Below are 26,471 nucleotides of genomic sequence, written 5' to 3' on the forward strand. Positions count from 1 at the left end.
AAAATGTTCAAATGTGTGTGAAATCTTATGGGACTTAACTGCTAATGTCATCAGTCCCTAAGCTTACACACTACTTAACCTAAATTATCCTAAGGACAAACACACACACCCATACCCGAGGGAGAGTTCGAACCTCCACCGGGACCAGCCGCACAGTCCATGACTGCAGTGCCTGAGACCGCTCGGCTAATCCCGCGCGGCCAGCCCTGACAAAACTCTATCATCCGGTGAGCAAGATGTATGAGACAGGTTAAATCCCTCAGACTTCAAGAATAATATAATAATTCTAATCCCAAAGAAAGCAGGTGTTGACAGGTGTGAAAATTACCGAACTATCAGTTTAATAAGTCACGGCTGCAAAATACTAACACGAATTCTTTATAGACGAATGGAAAACCTGGCAGAAGCCGACCTCGGGGAAGATCAGTTTAGATTCCGTAAAAATGTTGGAACACGTTAGGCAATATTGACCCTACGACTTATATTAGAAAAAAGATTAAGGAAAGGCAAACCTACGTTTCTAGCATTTATAGACTTAGAGAAAGCTTTTGACAATGTTGACTGGAATACTCTCTTTCGAATTCTAAAGGTGTAAGGGGTCACATGCAGGTAGCGAAAGGCTATTTACAATTTGTACCGAAACCAGATGGCAATTATAAGCGTAGAGGGGCATGAATGGGAAGCAGTGGTAGGGAAGGGAGTGAGACAGGGTTGTAGTTATTCAATCTGTATATTGAGCGAGCAGTAAAGGAAACAAAAGAAAAATTCTGAGTAGGTATTAAAATCCATGGAGAAGAAATAAAAACTTTGAGGTTCGCCGATGACATTGTAATTATGTCATAGACAGCAAAGGATTTGCAAGAGCAGCTGAACGGAATGGACAGTATCTTGAAAGGAGGATATAAGACGAACATCAACAGAAGCAAAACGAGGATCATGGAATGTAGTCGAATTAACTCGGGTGATGCTGAGGGAATTAGATTAGGAAATGAGGCACTTAACGTAGTAAATGAGTTTTGCTATTTGGGGAGCAAAATAACTGATGATGGTCGAAGTAGAGAGGATATGTATTGTAGACTGGCAATGGCAAGGGAAGCGTTTCTGAAGAAGAGAAATTTGTTAACATCGAGTACAGATTTAAGTGTCAGGAAGTCGTTTCTGAAAGTATTCGTATGGAGTGTAGCCTTGTATGAAAGTGAAACGTGGACTATAAACAGTTTAGACAAAAAGAGAATAGAGGCTTTCGATATGTGGTGCTACAGAAGAGTGATGAAGATTAGATAGGTAGATCACATAACTGATGAGGAGGTATTGAAAAGAATTGGGGAGAAGAGAAATTTGTGGCACAACTTGACTAGAAGAAGAGATCACTTGGTAGGACATATTCTGAGCCATCAAGGGATCACCAATTTAGTATTGGAGGGCAGCGTGGAGGGAAAAAATCGTAGAGGGAGACCAAGAGATGAATACACTAAACAGATTCAGAAGGATGTAGGTTGCAGTAGGTAATGGGAGATGAAGAAGGTTGCACAGGATACAGTAGCATGGAGAGCTGCATCAAACCAGTCTCTGGACTGAAGACCACAACAACAACAGTTAGCGCAAATACACGGTCCAGTCACAATAATGTGACAACTGCCTATGTTTGACATAGGCAACGGGCAAAAACAACTCAAAATCGGCAGGTGGCAGCACAAACAGTGGAGAATATATGAAGCACGTCGGAAGGGGGGGGGGGGGGGGTCACGGAGCACAGTGCAGTCGTCGTAAGGCGGAAACGGAACGATATATCTGCTAGCGCTATCCCAAACCAAGGCAACTGTGGTGCACCAGGGGGAATAGAAGAGAAGGGTGAATGACGGCTGCGGAGATGTGTACTGCCGAATAGACTTGCAACTGTTGAGAAACTCACCGCCCAGAACTACCAAAGGGCTATGAACAGTCTCTTCTCAACGACAGCTCAGCGATCGTTGTGGCGTACTAGTCCCCGCATCAGGCACTTAGTCCCCATACAAATACTCACTGTTGTTCACCTGCGACGGAGGCTGGAATTTACCAGTACCGCAAATGGATATTATACCCGTGGTCTAGGGGTAGCGTCTTTGCTTCATTGATTGATAATCAAAACATCTTCGGTTCCGGGTTAGAATCCCACCGCTGCTTAAATTTTGATAAATAATCAGCATTGGCGGCCGAAGACTTCCGGCATAAGAAGTCACCCCTCATTCCACCAACTGCCTTGTAAGAGAGGGCGGAGGAGCGGACAGTCGTTCACGGCACTTTCTTGTCCTAGGAGTTGGAAACAGCTCTTAACGGCGGAAGAATCAGCAATGATCAAAGGCATGAGGATGCAGAAGGCAATGGAAACCACTGCATTAAAGACACGTAACGTGTATCCACAAGACATGTGGCCTGTAATTGAAGAAGTGTCATGATGATCTCTCCATTGGCAAAAGATTCCGTAATAGTCCCCCATTCGGATCTCCGGGAGGGGACTGCCAAGGGGGGAGGTTACCATGAGAAAAAGATTGCTTAATCAACGAAAGAATAACGTTCTACGAGTTGGGGCGTGCAATGTGAGAAGCTTGAACGTGGTTGGGAAACTACAAAATTTAAAAAGGGAAATGCAAAGGTACAAGCTAGATATAGTAGAGCTCAGTGAAGTGAAGTGGAAAGAAGACAAGGATTTCTGGTAAGATCAGTATAGGATAATATCAACAGCAACAGAAAACGGTATTACGGGAGTAGGATTCATTATGAACAGAGTGTGTTACTGTGAACAGTTCAGTGATAGGGCAGTTCAGTGATAGGGTTGCTCTTCTCGGAACCGACAGCAAACCGACACCGACAACGACAGTTCAGGTATGTATGCCGATGTCGCAAGTTGAAGACGAAGAGATAGAGAAAGTGTACGAGGATATTGAAAGGGTAAAACAGTACGTAAAGGGATATGAAAATCTAATAGTCATGGGAGACTGGAGTGCAGTTGTAGGGGAAGGAGTATAAGAACAGGTTACACGAGAATATGGGCTTGGGACAAGGAATGAGAGAGGAGAAAGACTAATTGAGTTCTGTAACAAGTTTCAGCTAGTAATAGCGAATACGCTGTTCAAGAATCACAGGAGAAGGAGGTATACTTCAAAAAGGCCGGGTGATACGGGAAGATTTCAGTTAGATTACATCATGGTCAGACAGAGATTCCAAAATTACATACTGGATTGTAAAACGTATCCAGGAGCAAACATAGACTCAGATCACAGTATAGTAGTGATGAAGAGTAGGCTGAAGTTTAATACATTAATCAGGAAGAATCAATACGCAAATAAGTGGGATACGGAAGCACTAAGGAATTACTAGATACGCTCGAATTTCTCTAAGGCTGTAGATACAGCAATAAGGAAGACCTCAGTAGGCAGTACAGTTGAAGAGTTATGGACATTTATAAAAAGGGCCATCACAGAATTTGGGAAGGAAAATATAGGTAGAAAGAAGGTAACTGTGAAGAAATCATGGCTAACAGAAGAAATACTTCAATTGATTGATGAAAGGAGGAAGTACAAAAACGTTCCGGGAGGCTCAGGAATACAGAGATACAAGTCGCTGAGGAATGAAATAAATAGGAAATGCAGGGAACCTAAGACGAAATGGCTGCGGGAAAAATGTGAAGACAACGAAAAAGAAATTATTGTTGGAAGGGCAGACTCAGCATACAGGAAAGTCAAAACAACTTTCAGTGACATTAAAAGCAAAGGTGATAACATTAAGAGTGCAACGGAAATTCCACTGGTAAATGCAGAGGAGAGAGCGGATAGATGGAAAGAATACATTGAAAGCCTCTTTGAGGGGAGAAGATTTGTCTGGTGTTTTAGAAGAAGAAACAGGAGTCCATTTAAAAGAGTTAGGGGATCCAGCATTAGAATCAGAATTTATAAGAGCTTTGGAGGACTTAAGATCAAATAAGGCAGATGGGATCGATAAAATCTCATCAGAATTTCTAAAATAATTTGGGGGAAGTGGCAACAAAACGACTATTCACGTTGGTGTGTAGAATGTATGAGTCTGGCGACATAAAATCCGACTTTCGGAAAAGCATCATCCACACAATTCCGAAGACGGCAAGAGCTGACAAGTGCGAGAATTATCGCCCAATCAGCTTAACTGCTCTTGCATCCAAGTCCCTTACAAGAATAATATACAGAAGAATGGAAAAGAAAATTGAGGATTTGCTGGAAGACGATCAGTTTGGCTTTAGTAAAGGTAAAGGTACAACAAAGGCAATTCTGACGTTGCTGTTAATAATGGAAGCAAGACTAAAGAAATATCAAGACACGTTCATAGGATTTGTCGACCTGGAAAAAGCGTTCGATAATATAAAATGGTGCAAGATGTTCGAAATTCTGAAAAAGTAGAGGTAAGCTATATGCAGAGATGGGTCATACATAGTATGTAAAACAGCCAATAGGGAATAATAAGAATGGACGATCAAGAACGAAGTGCTCGTATTAGATAGGGTGTAAGACAAGGATGTAGCCTTTCGCCCCTACTGTTCAATCTCTACTTCGAGGAAACAATGACGGAAATAAAAGAAAGGTTCAGGAGTGGAATTAAAATTCAAGGTGAAAGGATATCAATGATACAATTCGCTGACGACATTGCTCTCCTGAGTGAAAGTGAAGAAAAATTACATGATCTGCTGAACGGAATGGACAGTCTAATGAGTATAGAGTATGGATTGAGAGTAAATCGAAGAAAGACGAAGGTAATGAGAAGTAGTAGAAATGAGAAGAGGGACATCAGGATTGATGGTCACGAAATACAAGAAGTTAAGGAATTCTGCTACATAGGCAGTGAAATAACCATTGACGGACGGAGCAATGAGGACATCAAAAGCAGACTAGCAACGGCCGAAAGGACATTCCTGACCAAGAGGAGTCTACTAATATCAAATATCGGCCTTAATTTGAGGAAGAAATTTCTCAGAATGACGTCTGGAGTACAGCATTGTATGGTAGTGAAACATGAACCGTGGGAAAAGCGGAACAGAAGAGAATCGAATCATTTGAAATGTGGTGTTACAGAAATATGTTGAAAATTAGTTGGACCGATAAGATAAGGAATGAGGAGGTTCCGCGCAGAATGGGAGATGAAAGGAATATGTGGGAAACACTGATAAGGAGGAGGGACAGATTGATAGGTCATCTGTTAAGACATGTGGGAATGACTTGGTTGGTACTAGAGCGAGCTGCAGAGGGCAAAAACTGTAGAGGAAGACAGAGATTGGAATACATCTAGCAAATAATTGAGGACGTAAGTTGAAAGTGCTGCTCTCAGATGAAGAGGTTAGCACAGGTGAGGAATTCGTGGCTGGCCGAATCAAACCAGTCAGAACACTGATGACAAAAAAAAACCGCAACTGGATGTCCGCTGAGTGGTTACAGGTGGCCTTTTGAGATAAATCACGTTTTATGCTCCATCGGACAACTGGCCATTGGCGTTTACGATGTGAACCGTCCGAAAGCAAACACTGCAACAATCCTCGGAAGGGTCCAGGCCACGGTAGGGGGCGTTATGGCATTCCCGAGGTTATTGCGTTATTGTGGAAGGCACACTGGATCAACAGAAGCATACTACTATCCTTGGCGACCTTCTACATCTACATCTACATCTACATGACTACTCTGCAATTCACATTTAAGTGCTTGGCAGAGGGTTCATCGAACCACAATCATACTATCTCTCTACCATTCCGCTCCCGAACAGCGTGCGGGAAAAACGAACACCTAAACCTTTCTGTTCGAGCTCTGATTTCTCTTATTTTATTTTGATGATCATTCCTACCTATGTAAGTTGGGCTCAACAAAATATTTTCGCATTCGGAAGACAAAGTTGGTGACTGAAATTTCGTAAATAGATCTCGCCGCGACGAAAAACGTCTTTGCTTTAATGACTTCCATCCCAACTCGCGTATCATATCTGACACACTCTCTCCCCTATTACGTGATAATACAAAACGAGCTGCCCTTTTTGCACCCTTTCGATGTCCTCCGTCAGTCCCACCTGGTAAGGATCCCACACCGCGCAGCAATATTCTAACAGAGGACGAACGAGTAAGCTGTCTCTTTAGTGGACTTGTTGCATCTTCTAAGTGTCCTGCCAATGAAACGCAACCTTTGGCTCGCCTTCCCCACAATATTATCTATGTGGTCTTTCCAACTGAAGTTGTTCATAATTTTAACACCCAAGTACTTAGTTGAATTGACAGCCTTGAGAATTGTACTATTTATCGAGTAATCGAATTCCAACGGATTCCTTTTGGAACTCATGTGGATCACCTCACACTTTTCGTTATTTGGCGTCGACTGCCACCTGCCACACCATACAGCAATCTTTTCTAAATCGCTTTGCAACTGATACTGGTCTTCGGATGACCTTACTATACGGTAAATTACAGCATCATCTGCGAACAACCTAAGAGAACTGCTCAGATTGTCACCCAGGTCATTTATATAGATCAGGAACAGCAGAAGTCCCAGGACGCTTCCCTGGGGAACACCTGATATCACTTCAGTTTTACTCGATGATTTGCCGTCTATTAATAGGAACTGCGACCTTCCTGACAGGACATCACGAATCCAGTCGCACAACTGAGACGATACCCCATAGGCTCGCAGCTTGATTAAAAGTCGCTTGTGAGGAACGGTGTCAAAAGCTTTCCGGAAATCTAGAAATACGGAATCAACTTGAGATCTCCTGTCGATAGCGGCCATTGCTTCGTGCGAATAAAGTGAGAGGCACCCACTTGCCTTTCTCATACTGTGGCATCAAGCAGTCAGGCCTGCAAGATGTGTGGTTTGCCAAGCGAGTGGAATCTTCCTTAATTTATCGAGCAACATGAATTCTCGTATCTTACTATTTAGTTACAAATTATCCTCCTGTATGAATAATACGCAACGGAAACACGCATCTGACTATCAGTGATTTATAGAACTCTGACTGTACACTACGCACTGGCAATACCACATTTACCTTTTGTCTTTGATTTAACGGCTTTTATATAAATTCGGGACATTACGATAACATACAATTTAATGAAAAAGGCCACCAATCTCTTTCTTTTCACTATTTGATTTATTCCTAAACACACAAATTCTACAACCTACAACAAAATCACATGAGAAATTCCGCCCAGTGGGCATGGCTTTACGTTAGTGAATCTCTGTACTATGGTCTCGTAATCTATTTACCGCAACAGTGCACTCCCTGGATCGGATGGTGGATCTTTTATTATACCTCACACTTCGCCTCTCACAATAATCCTCACGAAACTTTCCTCCAGATCGAGCGATACAGAAGGAACAGGCATACCCACAAATCTTTCGAAACTACCTTGCTACTCCCATGCAAAACACACATACCCAAATTACAAGACATACACAACACAACAATATGAAATATTACACAAAGAACGGTTACAACTTCATCACTTTCCGCTTTCCCACTTCAATCAATATTTATCCCAGTTTCACACGACACTGCCCCACTTTGTAATTTCTACTTTCCTAATGTGAACTCTGGAGATAAACGCACGTCTTCCTGTGCAATGCAAGCCATGTGGCGTTGCTGGAAAAACGGCCGACTCACCTTGATTCTCTCTCAGAGTTTAAATTCAGCGTCACACGGAATGATATTTCTTAAATACTTCAACTTATGATACACACGCTATTTCTTAAATATTTCAGCTTATTGTACACACGCTATTAATTCTTAAATATTTCAGCTTAAGCTCACGGAAGTATCTCAACTTATATCTACACGTGGGCTCTTTGTGACCGTTGGTTTACTACAATCCCCTTAAAATTACCTGCCTCACTTTGTAATTTTCCCCACAAAAGGTCCTGTGAAAGAGAAATTATTAATTCTAACTACTCTTAAATATTCCACATCCATACCATGCCTCCACTCTTTCATTCCGGAGCACAACAAAAAAACAGGTCTTTACAGCAGAAGGTTCAGCGGCAGAGTGCTGAAACATGGCCGTATTCTGATTCTCTCGCACCTCTCTCGAAGTGGGAGAAGCACCTTGCTACCTTATTGGTCAGCCACATTTCAGACGCTCAAAGCTCTGGTAACTTCCATCTCTTTGGTCTCACCAAAGGTAGCCAAAGGATCGACTCAAAGATGATCATATATTCCGATTCACTATCTGTGGTTAGCAGACGACCATACATTCATTCCTTTCACAGATCTCACCAAACTGGATGTAGGGATTTATTTTGAGGGAGTGCACATGTGATCAATTAAATAAATAAATTGTCATTCTTTCCCACACTGGTATCCGGCTTCGCTGTATTAATTGAAATTGAGTTACTTTTACACAAAAAATGTGTTGTTCTGACAAGAATTTCGTACCTATTTTCAATGTTGGGCGGTACTGTACCCTTTCAAAAGAACTACCTGCGTTGCACAAGAACGATGTTTTCTGAAACCATGCTGATTACGTATCAATAGACCGTTCCCTTCGAGGTGACTGATAATGTTTGAATACAGTATGTGCTCCAAAACCCTACTCCAAACCGACGTCAATGATATAGGTCTGTAGTTCGATGGATTACTCCTAATACCCTTCTTAAACACTGGTGCGGCCTGCGCAATTTTCCAATCTGTAGGTACAGATCTATCGGTGAGCGAGCGGTTGTATATGATTGCTAAGTAGGGAGCTATTGTATCAGCGTAATCCGAAAGGAACCTAATCGGTATACAATCTGGACCTGAAGACTTGCCCGTATCAAGCGATTTGAGTTGTTTCGCAACCCCTAAGGTATCTACTTCTAAGAAACTCATGCTAGCAGCTGTTCGTGTTTCAAATTCTGGAATATTCCATTCGTCTTCCCTGGTGAAGGAATTTCGGAAAACTGCGTTCAATAACTCCGCTTTAGCGGCACAGTCGTCGGTAACAGTACCATCGGCATTGCGCAGCGAAGGTATTGACTGCGTCTTGCCGCTTGTGTACTTTACATACGACCAGAATTTCTTCGGATTTTCTACTAAATTTCGAGACAATGTTTCGTTGTGGAACCTATTAATGGCATCTCGCATTGAAGTCCGTGCCAAATTTCGCGCGTCTGTAAATTTTAGCCAATCTTCGGCATTTCGCGTTCTTTTGAACTTCGCATGATTTTTCCGTTGCCTTTGTTTTGTGTACCACGGGGGATCAGTTCCATCTCTTACCAATTTATGAGGTATGAATTTTTCAATTGCTGTTGCTACTATATCTTTGAATTTGAGCCACATCTCTTCTACATTTGCATAGTCAGTTCGGAAGGAATGGAGATTGTCTCTTAGGAAGGCTTCTAGTGACACTTTATCCGCTTTTTTAAATAAAATTATTTTGCGTTTGTTTCTGGTGGATTTGGAAGAAACGGTATTGAGCCTAGCTACAACGACCTTGTGATCACTAATTCCTGTATCAGTCATGATGCTGTCTCTTAGCTCTGGATTGTTTGTGGGTAAGAGGTCAAGTGTGTTTTCGCAACCATTTACAATTCGCGTGGGTTCGTGGACTAACTGCTCGAAATAATTTTCGGAGAAAGCATTTAGGACAATCTCGGAAGATGTTTTCTGCCTACCACCGGTTTTGAACAAGTACTTTTGCCAACATATCGAGGGAAGGTTGAAGTCCCCACTAATTATAACCGTATGAGTGGGGTATTTATTTGTTACGAGACTCAAGTTTTCTCTGAACTGTTCAGCAACTATATCATCGGAGTCTGGGGGTCGGTAGAAGGATCCAGTTATTAACTTAGTTCGGCTGTTAAGTATAACCTCCACCCATACCAATTCGCACAGAGTATCTACTTCGACTTCACTACAAGATAAACCACTACTGACAGACACAAACACTCCACCACCAATTCTGCCTAATCTATTTTTCCTGAACACCGTCTGAGACTTCGTAAAAATTTCTGCAGAACTTATTTCAGGCTTTAGCCAGCTTTCTGTACCTATAACGATTGCCCACCTCTATGTGCAGTTTATTTTTGCTCAGCACAATAGCAGCTACCAGCAGGACAACACAGTGTGTCACACAGCTCGCAGTGTACGTGCGTGGTTCTAAGAGCATCAGGATGAGTATATCGTACTCGCCTGGCCACCGCTCTACCCGGATTTAAACCCAATCTGCGGGACCACCTTGGGCTCTACGCGTCATGGGTGCTCAACCCGGATACCTAACGCAACTGGCCACGTCACTGGAGACGCATGGTTCCACATCCCTTTCGGCACCTTCCAGTGTCTCATTGACTCTCTTCCCACACGTCTCGCAGCGGTCCCCGCTGCAAAAGATAGTTATTCAGGCTTCTGACGGGTGCTCACATTAATGGGACTGGACAGAGTTACACATTTAACAGTTCTTAAGAGTGCAAGCATTAAAAATGTCGTTATAAATAATGATATCGTCATCTACATCTACATGACAGTATACTGTAGAGGATGTTAAAAAACTGTCGAACATTTTGAGAGGCGGTAGCACTCATCGAAACAAAGGAAACTAAATATGACGCGGAAAACGCAAACTGTCTAAGGCTGGAACACATGTCGGTAGGAGGGCTGAAACACCTGTGGTTGTGGATGTGAACACAGCCATTACAGTGACGCTCCATCAGCGGGATCCACATGAAGTTTTGATGTCTTTCTGTACAACAGCGCTCTGGGTGCACATTAGTCTGCAGTCAGAAGTGCGGTTCTACACTACTGGCCATTAAAATTTCTACACCAAGAAAAAATGCAGATGATAAACGGGTATTCATTGGACAAATATATTAAACTAGACTTGACATGTGATTACATTTTCACGCAATTTGGATGCATAGATCCTGAGAAATCAGTATCCTGAACAACCATCTCTGGCCGTAATAACGGCCTTGATACGCCTGGCATTGAGTCAAACAGAGCTTGGATGGCGTGTACAGGTACAGCTGCACATGCAGCTTCAACACGATACCACAACTCATCAAGATTAGTCACTGGCGTATTGTGACGAGCCAGTTGCTCGGCCACCATTGACCAGACGTTTTCAATTGGTGAGCCATCTGCAGAATGTGCTGGCCAGGGCAGCAGTCGGACATTTTCTGTATGCAGAAAGGCCTGTACAGGACCTGCAGCATGGGGTCGTGCATTATCCTGCTGAAATGTAGGGTTTCGCAGGGATGGAATGAAGGGTAGAGCCATGGGTCGTAACACATCCGAAATGTAGCGTCCACTGTTCAAAGTCTCGTCAATGCGAACAAGGGGTAACCGAGACGTGTAACCAATGGCACCCCATACCATCACGCCGGGTGATACGCCAGTATGGCGATGACGAATGAACGCTTCCAATGTGCGTTCACCGTGATGTCGCCAAACACGGATGTGACCATCATGATGCTGTAAACAGAACCTGGATTCATCCGAGAAAATGACGTTTTGCCATTCGTGCACCCAGGTTCATCGTTGAGTACATCATCACAGACGCTCCTGTCTATGATGCAGCGTCAAGGGTAACCGCAGCCATGGTCTCCGAGCTGATAGTCCATTCTGCTGCAAACGTCGTCGAACTGTTCGTGCAGATGGTTGTTGTCTTGCAAACGTCCCCATCTGTTGACTCAGGGATCGAGACCTGGCTGCACGATCCGTTACAGCCATGCGGATAAGATGCCTGTCATCTCGACTGCTAGTGATACGAGGCCGTTGGGATCCAGCACGGCGTTCCGTATTACCCTCCTGAACCCACCGATTCCATATTCTGCTAACAGTCATTGGATCTCGACCGCAATCGCGATAGGCTACAATCCGATCTTTATCAAAGTCGGAAACGTGATGGTACGTATTTCTCCTCCTTATACGAGGCATCACAACAACGTTTCACCAGACAACGCCGGTCAACTGCTGTTTGTGTATGAGAAATCGGTTGGAAACTTTCCTCATGTCAGCGCGTTGTACGTGTCGCCACCGGCGCCAACCTTGTGTGAATGCTCTGAAAAGGTAATCATTTGCATATCACACCATCTTCTTCCTGTCGGTTAAATTTCGCGTCTGTAGCACTTCATCTTCGTGGTGTAGCAATTTTAATGGCCAGTAGTGTAGTTCCTTTTCTGTTTGAGTGTGTTGTTATGCAGCAATTTTCACATTTTTGGGAACGTATAACAGTAAAGTAAAGTAAATTCGTATGGCATGATTATCTGGTGTCCCTCAAGGTGGACATTCAGCCACCTGTTTGCCAGTTCTTTCAATGGACGACACTTCGATCACTTGCGCTCTGTTAAACTACTCCAGTAACCCTAATGGCTTAACGTGGATTCCGAATCATGTGTCGTTCCTGGCGTTTCTTTACATCATTGGAAATGAATGGAAATGAGCATTTGGCCTCATTGGCGGGGAGGCCCGTTGCGGGGCAGGTCCGGCCGCCTCGGTTCAGGTCTTATTACATTCGACGCCACATTGGGCGACCTGCGGGCTGATGGGGATGAAATGATGATGAACACAACACAACATCCAGTCCCTAAGCGGAGAAAATACCCGCCCCAACCGGGAATCGAACCGGGCCCGTAGGACAGCAATCCGTCACTCTGACCACTCAGCTATCGGGGCTTCACATCACTGAGAGATAGAGTCTAGTGTAAGGGCAGACTCGAAAATTCAAGTGTCTGATCGCGATTCGATCTCGTGACCTTATGGTCTCAAGTTTGCAATTTAGCGCTAGAGCACCAAGCCTGATGTTGTATAATGGCGTCTTTACTGTCATTATCCTGCTTGTACATACGAATGGCTTAGTACATTGTCTTTTTCTCTTTCCCACCACTTTTGGCTGTGGAAGCTTACTATTCCACAATTGATGTCCTATAGGATTTTCTGCTAAGGTTTAGCACGTAGAAATAGCTTGCAAGCCCATGCCCTGTACGTTACAAAATATCCATGCTGCGGAATACCAACTAATGAGCAGTTCATTATACTTTTTCAGCGTCTTGGGAGCACATATTCTCCAGAAACCCCGAAGACAGTGGAAGGCTGTGCGCAAGTCTGAGAGAGGAGCAGAGTGTGCTATATTTAGTCGACAAACATCCCGGAACCAGTGTGCGACGATAAGCAGCAATGCCGTGTGTTGGCTGGGCGGTACATTGTGAACAATTGCTGTACTGTATCCACACCATCTTCAGCTTGTCCAAACCCTAAGGCCACAAGAGCTTCGTGGCCCATTGCAGTTCTGTCAGCGGCCTTTAAAAAAGATATTTACAAACGAGGTGTTCAGAAGAGGTGGTATTGCGGATTTTCATAATTAGCAAGTGTGAGCTGATGCAAAGTTCCATACAGTGGTAGAAAGAGTGCGGGCATCACCATCATTTATCAACGTATGGGATGGCGTTCTTGGCGTCAGATTAATAGAGCCCTACTGTCTACCGCAAAGACAAAGTGTGGCTCCTTATCAGGACTTTGTCTTCAACACATTGCCTACTTAATTGTAGGGTGCGCAATGACACTAAAAACTACACATCGTGCAACAGCACATTTTCGCAGCAATGACTATCTGACGCTGTTAGTTCAGAACTACCAGACTGGTCTCCTTGTTCCCTAGAACTCAATTCCTTAAACTTGGTTATGAGAACATTTAAAGGAATTAGTTTAGGCGACTCCAGTCAACGATGTGCAGACGCTACAGATCGCCGTTTCGATGTGTCTCACCAAGTGCAGTAATCATGTGAACATCAAAGAGACCATGATTCCTTACGTCGAAGGGCAGAGGGATTCATTACCATGGGCGTCCCGTCGGCACCTCCATGAACAGTTGTTATGAATGGAAGTCACGGTGAACGTCTACTACGAACGAGCATTATCTCATAAAGTATACATTTCTGAACCAATGTTTACTGCACTTGATTTCCTTGTTTCGATGAATACTACCACCTGTCAAAGTATACAACATTTTTGTTAACATCCTAGGTACACTCCGCAAGTCTCTCCTACTCCAACTTGTATATGGCACAAAGGAAACACAACGCTGTGTCTAATCTCTCTGATTCTCAAGGTCTTTAGGCGATACATACATTGGAGACAATACAATTGTCGGCCAGACTTGAGGAAAGTACGAGTATGGTTCAGATGGCTCTAAGCACTATGGGACTTAACTTCTGAGGTCATCAGTCCCGTAGACTTAGAACTACGTAAACCTAACTAACCTAAGGACATCACACACATCCATGCCCGAGGCAGGATTAAAGTACGAGTATATGTTCTCCAAGTTTACCCAACAGGATTTTACAAGAACAACGTCCTCATTCTTCCAAACATTCTCATTGTAGTGACCTGCATAATATTAAACTTTCATATGGCTGGACGTTTTACTGTCCTAGCAACGCACATCTGAATTCGCTCGATGTCGACTGTCATAAACGGACTCTAAAGGACCAGTGACATAGGACAGGTCGGCAAGGAAGAATTTAAGATAATCATCGTTGGTTAGTAAGACCTGACATCATCCGGTGACGGAGACAAGCGATCTGTTTTGTAAAAAGTTATACATTTTTAAGACACCCAGATCGCAGTATTACATTACTTTACGACTGAATACTAGCTTTGGTTGCAAGATAACCACCTTCAGATCGCTCATACTAGAGCTTCTGCGTCTATGAACACTGTAAGCTACAACGCCAACATCGGAAAGTGTATCTCGGCAAAAGCTCACTAATGAGCCAGGCTGTCAAAACCGTGTTGGTTATACCAGCTAGGCTATAGAGTACATTCTGAACCATGTATATTAAAAAGTGTACCTGAGTACAACGTTACACATCATCATAAACATGTCAATGATGAAGTTATGACAGTTAAAAATTGGTCAAAGCATTTTTTCACCGTTTGAAAATGTCAGAACACTACCCCTTGTGTAATTAACAGTCTACTGAAAGCTTGATTAATTAGTGAACTAGTGCTAGATACACTCGCAGACGTTGACGTTGTAGTCTGCAGTGTACGTAAACACAAAACCTCTAGCATGTGTGATCTCAGGACGGTCGTCTAGCAACCAAATCTAATAATCAGTAGTGTGTTATTGCGATCAATATAAGTTGAAATCTTCATACGACTGAAACTTCAGACCAACAAAAGTTGTCTTATATTGTACATTCACTTCCTAACTCGAGAACAATTGCGTACTTCTTTGGGAGGCAGTGGCGAGGACGTATCTTAACTTTATTTTTGTTATATAAGAATCTAAATTATATAATATATAATAAAGTTGTGCTGCTGTTTTATTGATGCCTATGTTAGCAAATGAAGCGATACTGTACAAAGTTGTAAGCCAGCCATTATTACTACCAGCTGTTTTGTTTCCTTTTTTCATCACCTCACTTGAAAGCTATTATTATTATTATTAGGCAACAGAATGTTCACTGGATGTTCGTTCTAGTGTTTACATGGGCTAAGATTGGTTCAAATGGCTCTGAGCACTACGCGACTTTACTTCTGAGGTCATCAGTCGCCTAGAACTTAGAACTAATTAAACCTAACTAATCTAAGGACATCACACACATCCATGCCCGATGCAGGATTCGAACCTGCGACGGTAGCGGTCGCTCGGCTCCAGACTGTAGCGCCTAGAACCGCACGGCCACTCCGGCCGGCCATGGGCTAAGAGTTTCAGTTGCTTTTCATAGTGTATCGACAAATACTCTAAAGTAATTTTCATTCCGCATTCGCTCTTTCAGATGGTACAGTAGGCACACACCATGTGAGATGATGATATATACGAAACGTTTGTTTAGCACTTCTTTTACGTGCAATCCGGAAAAATATTCACTTTTCGCTGCACAAATACTCATACACTTCACTACTTGACTGTTTGCATTTATACCGAGCGACTTCAAACCATGGATACAGATGTAGTACTTCACTCCAACCACTGAGAAAACCATGCTGGCAATGTAATTTTCACGGCAGTTGGAGGAAGTACTACATCTGTCTCCATGATCTGAAGGGGCCGGTGACGGCAGTAACCGGTAATTTTTTACTGAAATAGTGAGTGACTGTGCCGGAAAATTGACTATTTTCATAACGAGCATCTGAACAGTCACCGACGTCTCCGGTACGATCGACATTCTTTCCAAGTCGAGGAGTCTGTGACGCCCGTCTATCCTGTGGAGATGGCCGGGAAACTTACTGTGATGGAAGTGCGTCGTTATGATGAACGGGGGACCCACCAGAAATACAGGCACCGCAACGAACTTGTGACGTCACACTAGTCGGCTTGTCCTCACTTCGCGAACGCTCGGCTCCTTGTATGACCCACGGGAAATCAATGTGTGATTGGAAAGGTACCCCCTAAAGGACATAACTATATCGTGCAATGTCGAAAGCTTGCATGCTTTTAAACGCGCAGTCAAGAATTATTGAACTTGTCTGAAATAGTTACTTGCTCCCCACCGGAAACGGCTGCTGGTACTCGTTAAGACCTACAGTGTCACGTGCTGTGACTTACGCGCCACGTCCTATGTTTGCCGTGGGCCTCTGATGAACGTTAAGGTGCCACCTCACGCGTATCCAGTCCGAAAAGTTCGGGAGAAGCGGCCGGGGGTGAAGTAGGGGAGGGGTACACTGCACAGTTTTAACGAGAATGTGGTCGTTGTTCAATACGGTCAGATGTGGAAAACAAGCTGACCGTTTTTGTCACCTTCACTTTGCAGCGAAATCACAAGTTTCCTCGAAAGATAACGCCCCTCTATTCGCCCACTTAAATATCTGACGTTAATTGTTCTCCTGTCCCGCTTCCGAGTGCTTTGAGATAACCGGCTCTTTGGGTATCGTCGGGATTTCGTATGTTTCGCGCAATGAGAGAGATGTATCCTCTTAGTTGTTGATGCAGTTTCAACTCAGCTAATTCAGATTGTCGGCTCCGTCGCTTTCTAAGAGTGATAAATTTCCTCTGCAGAAATTAAGATGAATTACCTAATTTAAAAGTTACTTCTGGGACAAATGACTTAATCACTTTCTGTTCATGAATCAAACTATCGGGAGCTTCTGATTCCTAACATGGACGTGTGGGCATGCGAGAATTCTCGCATAACAAGAGTACAAGGATACCAGTATCGTTTGGCAGTAAACATTTAGTGTTTCTAGTGGACAGTCAGTTGCTCGGGCCGCACGTTCCACATAGCCTGACTGGCAGAGTGTCTCGACGGTTTTTGGAACACGAATTGGTTGCTCTGCTTCATGAAGTCCCACTCGCTTCACGAACCAACTTACGGTTTATGCATGGCGTTGCCCCTGCACATTTCAGTCGGGAGGCAAGAGAGTATCTCAGTGTTGTGTATCCCGATAAGTGGGTAGGCCGTACAGGACAAGTTGCTTGGCCCGCCAGATCTCCAGATCTTTAACCCCGATGGGCTTCTACCTTTGCGCCCGTCTCATGGAGCTCGCGTGTGGTTTTGCGACTGAGAATGCAGCACAAATACAGAAGGGAACTGAAAATGACAACTGAAAATGCCTGTGCAACCGTGCAGAATGAAATGAACGGAGCCTGCAACATTTCGATTGCGGTAACTCGTCGAGTATGTCACTATCTTCATCTACATGAGCATCATTTTGAACATGTTCTGGGGTAAATGACAGTACATAGTTGGCTTGAATTTCGGAGCCCTTCGTGTCGTTTCTTTCTGAGAAGAATTAATTTTGTGTTGTTTCTGTTGCACTTGTGCTCACTGCTCTACTGCATAAATCTGAATTAAAGTAATTAGGCAAAAAACTTTATTTAACATTTTATTCTTATTTTGATTCAAACATTACACCCACGAACTGTGTGCATTTACTTTTAAATCGCTAAGTATTAATTTCGTCTTATTTCTGTTATGCTCCTGAACCCTACTCTACTGCATATCTCGGAAATAAAGCAATTTCAGATAACACATTTTTTAACATTTTAGTCTTTTTTGATGTATTCACTACACCCACGAAGTGTGTACAGTTATTTTTCAATAACCCTGTATGATAAATGCATGGTAATAGAATATACAAAAACATGAGCCCCAGTACTTGCGAGAAATGGAATCTGCCATGAAATGCATCAAAGACAGAAAGTCCACTACTGGACTGGAACTTCTCATATTTCGTTTCGTTTAATTCAATTTATCTCTGAATAATGCTCCTGTCCGTTAATAAATACTTAATGCTGGTTATGGGTAATACCAGTGATTGCAAGGATTAAGCAGATAACTTCTATCTTAATATCTCCTCTAATCTGGTGGTAGTTTGCGTGTTGGGACGTATCTTACCACGGTCATGAGGAGCCGAGAGGAGAGCACAGGTCTAGGGCAGTGACTGTGGAGCTCCCTCGGGAGCACCGCCCAGCTGTCAGTAGAGAGAACGCGGGGGGACGCAGCCTGTCCGGTCGCCGAAAGAAGCCGTGAGGCACGCATCGTTGTTGTCAAGCCGGACACCTGCCCATCGGCGCATGCACGTTTCTCCGCTAGCCACGCCCTGCGCGGTTTTGGGCCAGATTTCTAACTAAAGATATGGTATAAAGAGTCGTAACGAAAACCTAGCCCTGTGCGGCATATTACCGTTTCACAAGCCGAACCATTTGATCAAAGCATAGTTCTCCAAATGCTCGCTTCTTAGAAGGCTCTGGACTGGGAGCCCAGTCGTGGGACTCGACACACCTGTGTTTCGTTAAGAAATTCTTTCTCTTTGCAAGGGTGGTGTGCCGACATTTTGACGTCGCTCCACGAAGGCGGAAAGAGATTTCGTTGGGTACTCTGAAAAATGTAACAGAGAGTGGGAGGCAGGAAGCCACGTCTCAGCATATCGACTGCGGGAGATCAGCGTATTGGCTGGAGTATTGAAGACTTAACTGAAGCGGAGGAGGTTTGCACTAATTTGTTTACAAACAGTGTATCGGGAAGGTACGTAAGGAAGGTACACTAAAATATTGTTGAAAGAAATTCATTATTATTAACGAATCAAGTACTTTTTTGTACCTGAAACTTTAGAATTTATCAAATTTTGTAGAAAATTCTTTCTCCATAGGCGATAGTAATAATTTTTCAATGTCTCTCGGAAAAATTTAACACCTAAGCTACAAAAAGAAAGTAGTTACAAAAAAACTGAGCAGAAAGTGAAGCAGTCTTCTTTTTTGAAAGAACAGAGTTACATTAGTTCTGAACTTTTTTCAAATGTAGCTACTGTGATTTATGCCGTTAGCGTAATAAATCCTTATTTGGCAGGTCCGGTAGCACATTTTTCCTTTCATTAACTATTCTTGTCCAACCAAACACCTGTTCTTTCACTAATGATCTTAAACTGTAATCTTCCTTCCTTTCTTTCCTGTCGACGTTCAGCTGGGTGAAAGCAATCCAACAGCATCCTCATATGAGAAGTCTGTTGATGCAAACATGCTACATGTTTCGTCCAGTTCATATTTTTACATCCCCCTGTATTTTCGCATTTTACTATTCCTCAGATAATTCCAGTATTAAGTGGATTACGAAACTCGTCGGTTCTGCAGAAAATACAAGAATCAATACTCTTGGATATCAACATAGTCAACCGTACTTGAATTAAGTAGTTTTGTAGTCCAAAGTACACCAACTAATGCGGATGCGGGAATGTACCTCACGAGATTCATTCGTAGATGCGTCAGACTGAATAAATACCGACGGTACACAAAGAGTCGTTTATCTCAAAAGCGCTCAAAAACAGAACAGCATATCCTTTACTATCAGATACATAACTTAAGCCACGTAAATAAACAAAGAGGGCTTATCTTTCGCGAAAACTTGTAATTTCGTTGCCACAGTGAAGAAAAAAATATTAACTTAATTTCTGCATTTGTACCTCTTGCACCTACATGACTATCAAGAGCTCAGATAGTAAACCAGTCCTAAGCGATGAAGGGAAAGCCGAAAGATGGAAGGAGTATATAGAGGGCCTATACAAGGGCGATGTATTTGAAGGCAATATTATGGAAATGGAAGAGGACGTAGCTGAAGATGAGATGGGAGATATGATACTGCGTGAAGAATTTGACAGAGCAATGAAAGACCTAAGTCGAAACAAGGCCGCGGGAGTAGACAACATTCCGTTAGAACTACTGATAGCCTTGGAAGAACCAGCCATGACAAAACTCCTTCATTTGGTGGGCGAGATGTATGAGACAGGCGAAATACCCTCAGACTTCAAGAAGAATATAATAATTCCAATTCCAAATAAAACAAGTGCAGACAGGTGTGAAAATTACCGATCTATAATTTCATAGCCGGCCACTGTGACCGAGCGGTTCTAGGCGCTTCAGTCCGGAACCGGGCTGCTGCTACGATCGCAGGTTCGAATCCTGCCTGGGGCATGGATGTGTGTGATGTCCTTAGGTTAGTTACTGTAGGTTTAAGTAGTTCTAAGTCTAGGGGACTGATGACCTCAGATGTTAAGCCAATAGTGCTTAGAGCCATTTGAACCATTTGAATAATTTCATAAGTCATGATTGCAAAATATTAATACGAATTCTTTACAGACGAATGGTAAAACTGGTAGAAGCCGAACTCGTGGAAGATCAATTTGGATTCCGTAGAAATGTAGAAATACGCGAGGAATACTGATCCTACGACATATCTTAGAAAATAGGTTAAGGAAAGGCAAACCTACGTTTCTAGCATTTGTAGACATAGAGATAGTTTTTGACGATGGTAACTGGAACACTCTCTTTCAAATTCTGTAAGTGGCATGGGTAAAATACAGGAAGCGAAAGGTTATTTACAGTTTTTACAGAAACCAGAGGGCAGTTACAAGAGTCGAGGGGCACGAAAGGGAAGCAATGGTTGAGAAGGGAGTGAGACAGGGTTGTAGCCTATCCCCGATTTTATTCAATATGTACATTGAAAAAGCAGTAAAGGAAACAAAAGAAAAATTTAGGGTAGGAATTAAAATCCAAAGAGAATAAATAAAAACCGTAAGGTTTGCCGATGACATTGTAATTCTGTCAGAGACAGCAAAGGACTTCAAAGAACAGTTGAACGGAATGGACACTGTCTTGAAAGGAAGATATAAGATGAACATCAACAAAAGCAAAACGAGAATACTCGAAGTTAACCGAATTAAATCAGGTGATGCTGAGAGTATAAGATTGGAAAATGAGACACTTAACGTAGTAGATGAGTTTTGCTGTTTGGGCAGAAAAATAACTGATTATTGTCGAGGTAGAGAGGATATAAAATGTAGAGTGGCGATGGCAAGGAAAGCGTTTCTCAAGAAGAGAAATTTGTTAAAATCGAATATAGATTTAAGTGTCAGGAAGAAAGTATTTGTATGGAGTGTAGCCATGTCTGGATGTGAAACATGGACGATAAACAGTTTAGACAAGAAGAGAATATAAGCTTTCGAAATGTGGTGCTACAGAAGAATGCTGAAGATTAGATGGCTACATCATGATACTGAATAGATTTGGAGAGAAGAGGAATTTGTTGAACAACTTGACTAGAAGAAGGGGTCGGTTCGTAGGACATGTTCTGAGGCATCAATGGATCACCAATTTAGTGGTGAAGGGAAGTGAAGAGGGTACAAACTGTAGAGGGAGACCAAGAGATGAATGCGCTAAGCAGATTCAGAAGGATGTAGGTTGCAGTAGTTACTGGGAGATGAAGAGGCTTGAATAGAGCTCCTTCAAACCAGTCTTTGGACTAAATATCACAACAATAACAACAACAAAATGTGTCTCTTAAAGAAAGGCAATAATTTTGTTAAAATCTATGTTTTCACATAGCCACTCTTTCCTGAACGTACTTGAACAGAATTCACTAATGAACTTTCTGTTCTTGAGCTTTTGTACTTTCTGGCGAATCTCATACGCCTTATCTGATAGTTGGGGCCATCGGGATCATTCGCTACACTATTCACCAACGGACAGATTCCTTGAATAACTTTCTTAGGATCTGACTCCCTTCCTCTCTTTCACTCCATCTCTTTCGCTTTGGCTAATCAAACTTAGAAAGAGGCTATCGACGAAAGACACTCAAGACTTGATCGGGTTAGAGTTTCATCTCCTTCGCGTATGAAGTACACATCCCTACTATCTTCGCATTGAATCTCTATCTGGCAACTGCTTCATTACTTGATTTGTGTGATAATATCTCCTGAAATATCGCCAGATGAATATTACATGTTTAATCGTTGTGATTCGTTCCTCTGACTGCCTAAGTGCCAACGACGGAATCAAATAATATCGGACCTTTCCACCTATTTGAATGTTTTACATTAAATTTAGTCGGTATACGGATGTTTGAATACAGTTGTGGCTACAGAATAAGTATTGCCCAGCCACATGAGATCTTAAGTGAACAGAAGATCTTGGTAATAACGACACTGTTTTAGTCTGTTGGCCATGAAAGATCTGACATTCCGCTGATGCTATTTGTGTTCAAAAACACTGCACTGAAAAAATGAAAACTGATGAGCGAGTGTATCTGTTAAAGTTTTGAGACTGGCTGCTTGTCTGTTTGTTCTAAAGTTATATGAAGGCCATGATGTAACTAACAGTGTCTGAGAACAGCATTCGATGTTATTACCTATTTAGTAGTCGCCTATAATGCACTCCACTGGTTAATCTATTCTCTGAAACCAGCCAAAATGAAGAGGAAAATTCTTGTCAAGACTCTCTATGCCTTAATAATTTAGATAGTGCGTATATCTGCAGTAATGCAACGCTTGTGTAATAGCATCTACCAGATTTTTACGCAAACAATGCTGCGAACTCTTATTTATTTAAATAAGCTGCTCTTTGCTCATTTTTATTGATAATGTGTCCGCCCCAGTAGCTGAGTGGTCAGCGTGACGGATTGCCGTCCTCTGGGCCCGGGTTCGATTCCCGGCTGGGTCGGAGATTTTCTCCGCTCAGGGACTGGGTGTTGTGTTGTGTTCATCATCATTTCATCCCCATCCGGCGTGCAGGTCGCCCAATGTGGCGCCGAATGTAATAAGACCTGCGATATGGCGGCCGGACCTGCCCCGCGAGGGGCCTCCCGGCCAATGACGCCAAACGCTCATCATCATCATTGATAATGTGCGAATTTTTAGGGTTCGTTATTACGATCACGACGAAATGATATGTACGAGAAATATTCTTCTCCGCTTCTAACTACGTGAATTGCCAGGTTTCGCAACAGGATGAGTAATGTCAACATCCTAAGCGTTCCCTCATCAAGGTTAAGATTTACAAGAGAGGAGAACTGTCTCTGACGAAAATGTTGGTTGTATTCTCTGTATGTACAGTGTAAAGAAGCATGACAGTCCGTATTATGAGACTGCAAGATTTCCCGCTGAAGCCCCGACACTTGGCCTCTACGCGAAAGAGATCTTCGCTTTTCTGACGGCAAATCAAGAACATCTACTTATTCACCAGCCTCTTTCACCGCATCGCTCTCGTCTTACAGCCCATTGTTGCAAACTGTGTTCATAAATGAATGTTGTACGGTGTAGACAGATTTTGTACACTCTTAACCCACGTTCGTAGTTCTGCGAAAGAGCTGTAGCACAGCAACATACAGGTTTTGCTTCACTGTCGTCTCCTAAAATCATCTGTTTATAAATCAAGAGTCACGATACCAGTAAATTTTAGACTAATGAAGTAAATATGCAAAGGCTCTCTAGGAAATGATCTTGCGTTATTTCGAGTCAGCGAGCTACAGATGCGGCAAGGTTGGTAATTAGTGTTTACTGAGAGCTCCCCTCATCTTTATGTAAGGTCTCTGTGATTTTCCTAATACTCTACGAAGGTCTGTCAAAGTGTGCTACCGGCAGTGCAGAGCTAAACAACGACGTGCAAGAAGTGGAAATGTTGTAGAGTGGAAAGGCTGAAATTAGTAATAAATCGTGAAATATGTGGCACATGTATTTAAAATAATCTGACATGCTCACAACCTTCAGCAGCTTCTAATCCAGAAGACATACATCACAGCTGAGAGAAAGAAATGTGGTAATGCAACAGAATGTTGTCTGCTGCTGGTAAACTGGAACTGAAGGATCATAAAGCCTAGTTTGGTGACATATCGTTACAACTATATTGAATTCCTGTTATAGAATTATCGATAAGTCTGTCACAAAATCTTGTGTTCTTCGTTTCTACACATCATGTCCCCGTATCAAAATATCCGGTTGGGTCTGGATGGGATATAGTACCTTCGCATCTTAGAAAGAGCAGTCGTTAGCGTATCAGATGTCGTACGTGTGCTCTGGTGTCCAAGATGGGGAAATAGTTTCGAGTGAGAAATTAGATTAGATACTAGTTTTGTTCCGTAGATACGAAGTGAGGAGGAACTCAGGGATATAGAAAATGTCATAAAAGAAGACACATAATACATGTGCGCGAGTAGACTCTTCCGGCGTATAATACTGATGAAAAGCTCTCGGACCTCCAGCCGGACGCCAGCGTTAAGATGCCGCTATGTTTCGACGAGCGTCATACTCAACATCTTCTGGAAAAATTCGGACATAAAAATTATGAGTATAACAGTAGTCGAAACGTTGCTGCATCTTAACGCTGCCGGCCGGCTAGAAACCGGAGAACTTTAGTCTATATGTTTACAAAAAAAGATGCTAATATCCCTTTCCCAGATCATAAGTGAAATGGTTCTCACTGACGTGGACTAAATCCAAAAATCTTAAACAAATTTTCATTTAAGAGGTAACAATACACTCGTCAAAAACCGTGTAAATAAACAGTATATTAACGTGCATATATTGATTCTTAGGCAAGCATCAAACAGAAAAATCAGTTTAAAACACTTATTTTCATTGATCACATTATTGTACTGAAGATGTGCTAAAGTCATATCTTATGTAACACTTATTTGATATTATTAATGCTATATACATCAATCGGTTTAGTAAGAAACTCGTCAATGGAGTAAAAGAAGTTGGCTACCATTAATTTCTTTAGGCTCCTCTAAAAGTGAACATTATTAGTAGCTGAACTTCTTACGACTGCTGGCAAGTTATTGAAAACGCGTGTTTCTGAATAATGGGTACATTTCCGGACAAAAGTAAGTGACTTACATCTTTATGAAGATTATTCTTATTTAGGGTATTGATTCAGTGTGTGTGTTTTTGGTTTAGAAAAAAATATGTGTATATTAATCAAGACAAAGTTCATAAAGGAGTAAAGTTATTGGAAAGTAGCAGAGATCCTTAAACAACCTAATGCAGGACGTTATCGAGTTGACGAACAAAGAATTCGTATTACACTCTTTTGTACTCGGAAATGTTAGTTAGGCTTCATGCGTTACCTCAGAAATTGATCCCGTACGACATTACAGAATGAAAGTAGGCGAAGTATTTTAACTTTTTTGTTTTTATATTATTTAATAGGAAGTGAACAGAAATTTTTGTTACTTTGTGAAAATTATGTGGCCCAAAGTTGCCCTGCTACTAGGGTGAAGAAGCGATCGTAGAATGTAGTCTAGTTTTCTGGTAATGTGTGCTGTTATGATTAAGCATTACCGACAAAATGGGATGCTACGGTGTGTGGGTAGAAGGTTTGCAGTGCAGCGTAAGTACACACCTGCTCCGGCGGAAGTGGTCGAGGTGGTTGCGGATGAGGTCCGCGGGCGAGTCATGGAAGTAGTGGTGATAGTAGTGTCCCGAGCCCGGCATGGCGGCAGATGTGGCGGCTGAGGAGACGCGCCGAGCACTGAACACTTTTAGACACGGCGCCGCCGCCGCTGCCGGCGCCGCCGCCGCCGACGCCGACGCTGCGCTGGCAGAGCGGCGCTGAGAGCTGGTCATCGCCGCAGGGACGCCTGCGGGGGGTCGCCACAGCGGCTGTGAGCACTCCAACCAGAACACGTTTTGTTAGGACTTTTCAATGAAATTGTGTTTTTGTTAAGTTGGTACGAATTGTACCCCCTCCTTTTTCTTGTACCTTTGTCTCACATCAATGGGGGTCGGCATGGGTGTCAACGCATCTCGCAAAGTTAATTAAAGAGGTAGTGGTTACCCTTCCTGTCGGCACCACATTACTCCCTGGGATGGAACCTGTGCACCCCAATAGTCTGCGTTTAGTCTGTTTCATGTGAAAGTGTCTCAAAGTTTTCTTAATGTTTGGGAAGCGTGTTATTCAGGTGGGACTTGGGTACCAGCCCGGTATTCACCTAATCGGACGTGGAAAAGCGCCTAAAAACCGCATGCAGGTTGGCCGGCACACCAGTTATCATCGTTCATCCGCCTGGCAAATTCGATCCCGCTCCGGCACAACTCCCCGGAAGAGACGCTTTCTACATCTACATGATTACTCTGCAATTCACATTTAAGTGCTTGGCAGAGGGTTCATCGAACCACAATCATACTATCTATCTACCATTCCACAAAATATTTTCGCATTCGGAAGAGAAAGTTGGTGACTGAAATTTCGTAAATAGATCTCGCCGCGACGAAAAACGTCTTTGCTTTAATGACTTCCATCCCAACTCGCG

The 26,471-nt window shown here is 42.8% G+C and overlaps 2 protein-coding genes across 3 annotated transcripts in view; one reads left to right on the forward strand and one right to left on the reverse strand.

The window, feature by feature from the left end:
* Positions 1-25,686, reverse strand: part of LOC126479405 (calpain-A) — a 611,071-nt gene extending 585,385 nt beyond the window's left edge. Inside the window, exon 1 of one of the 2 annotated variants that reach the window (XM_050103784.1) lies at positions 25,562-25,686. In XM_050103784.1, the coding sequence (XP_049959741.1) occupies positions 25,562-25,653 (92 nt within the window). In that variant the 5' untranslated portion in view covers positions 25,654-25,686. The remainder of the gene's footprint in view (positions 1-25,561) is intronic. The other variant, XM_050103782.1, reaches the window with a different exon arrangement.
* LOC126479451 (transmembrane channel-like protein 7) overlaps positions 1-26,471 on the forward strand; it is a 203,975-nt gene that overhangs the window by 62,063 nt on the left and 115,441 nt on the right. The gene's annotated exons all lie outside the window — the stretch shown is intronic.

This window comes from Schistocerca serialis, chromosome 1 (assembly GCF_023864345.2).
Source record: "Schistocerca serialis cubense isolate TAMUIC-IGC-003099 chromosome 1, iqSchSeri2.2, whole genome shotgun sequence".
NCBI lineage: Eukaryota > Metazoa > Arthropoda > Insecta > Orthoptera > Acrididae > Schistocerca > Schistocerca serialis.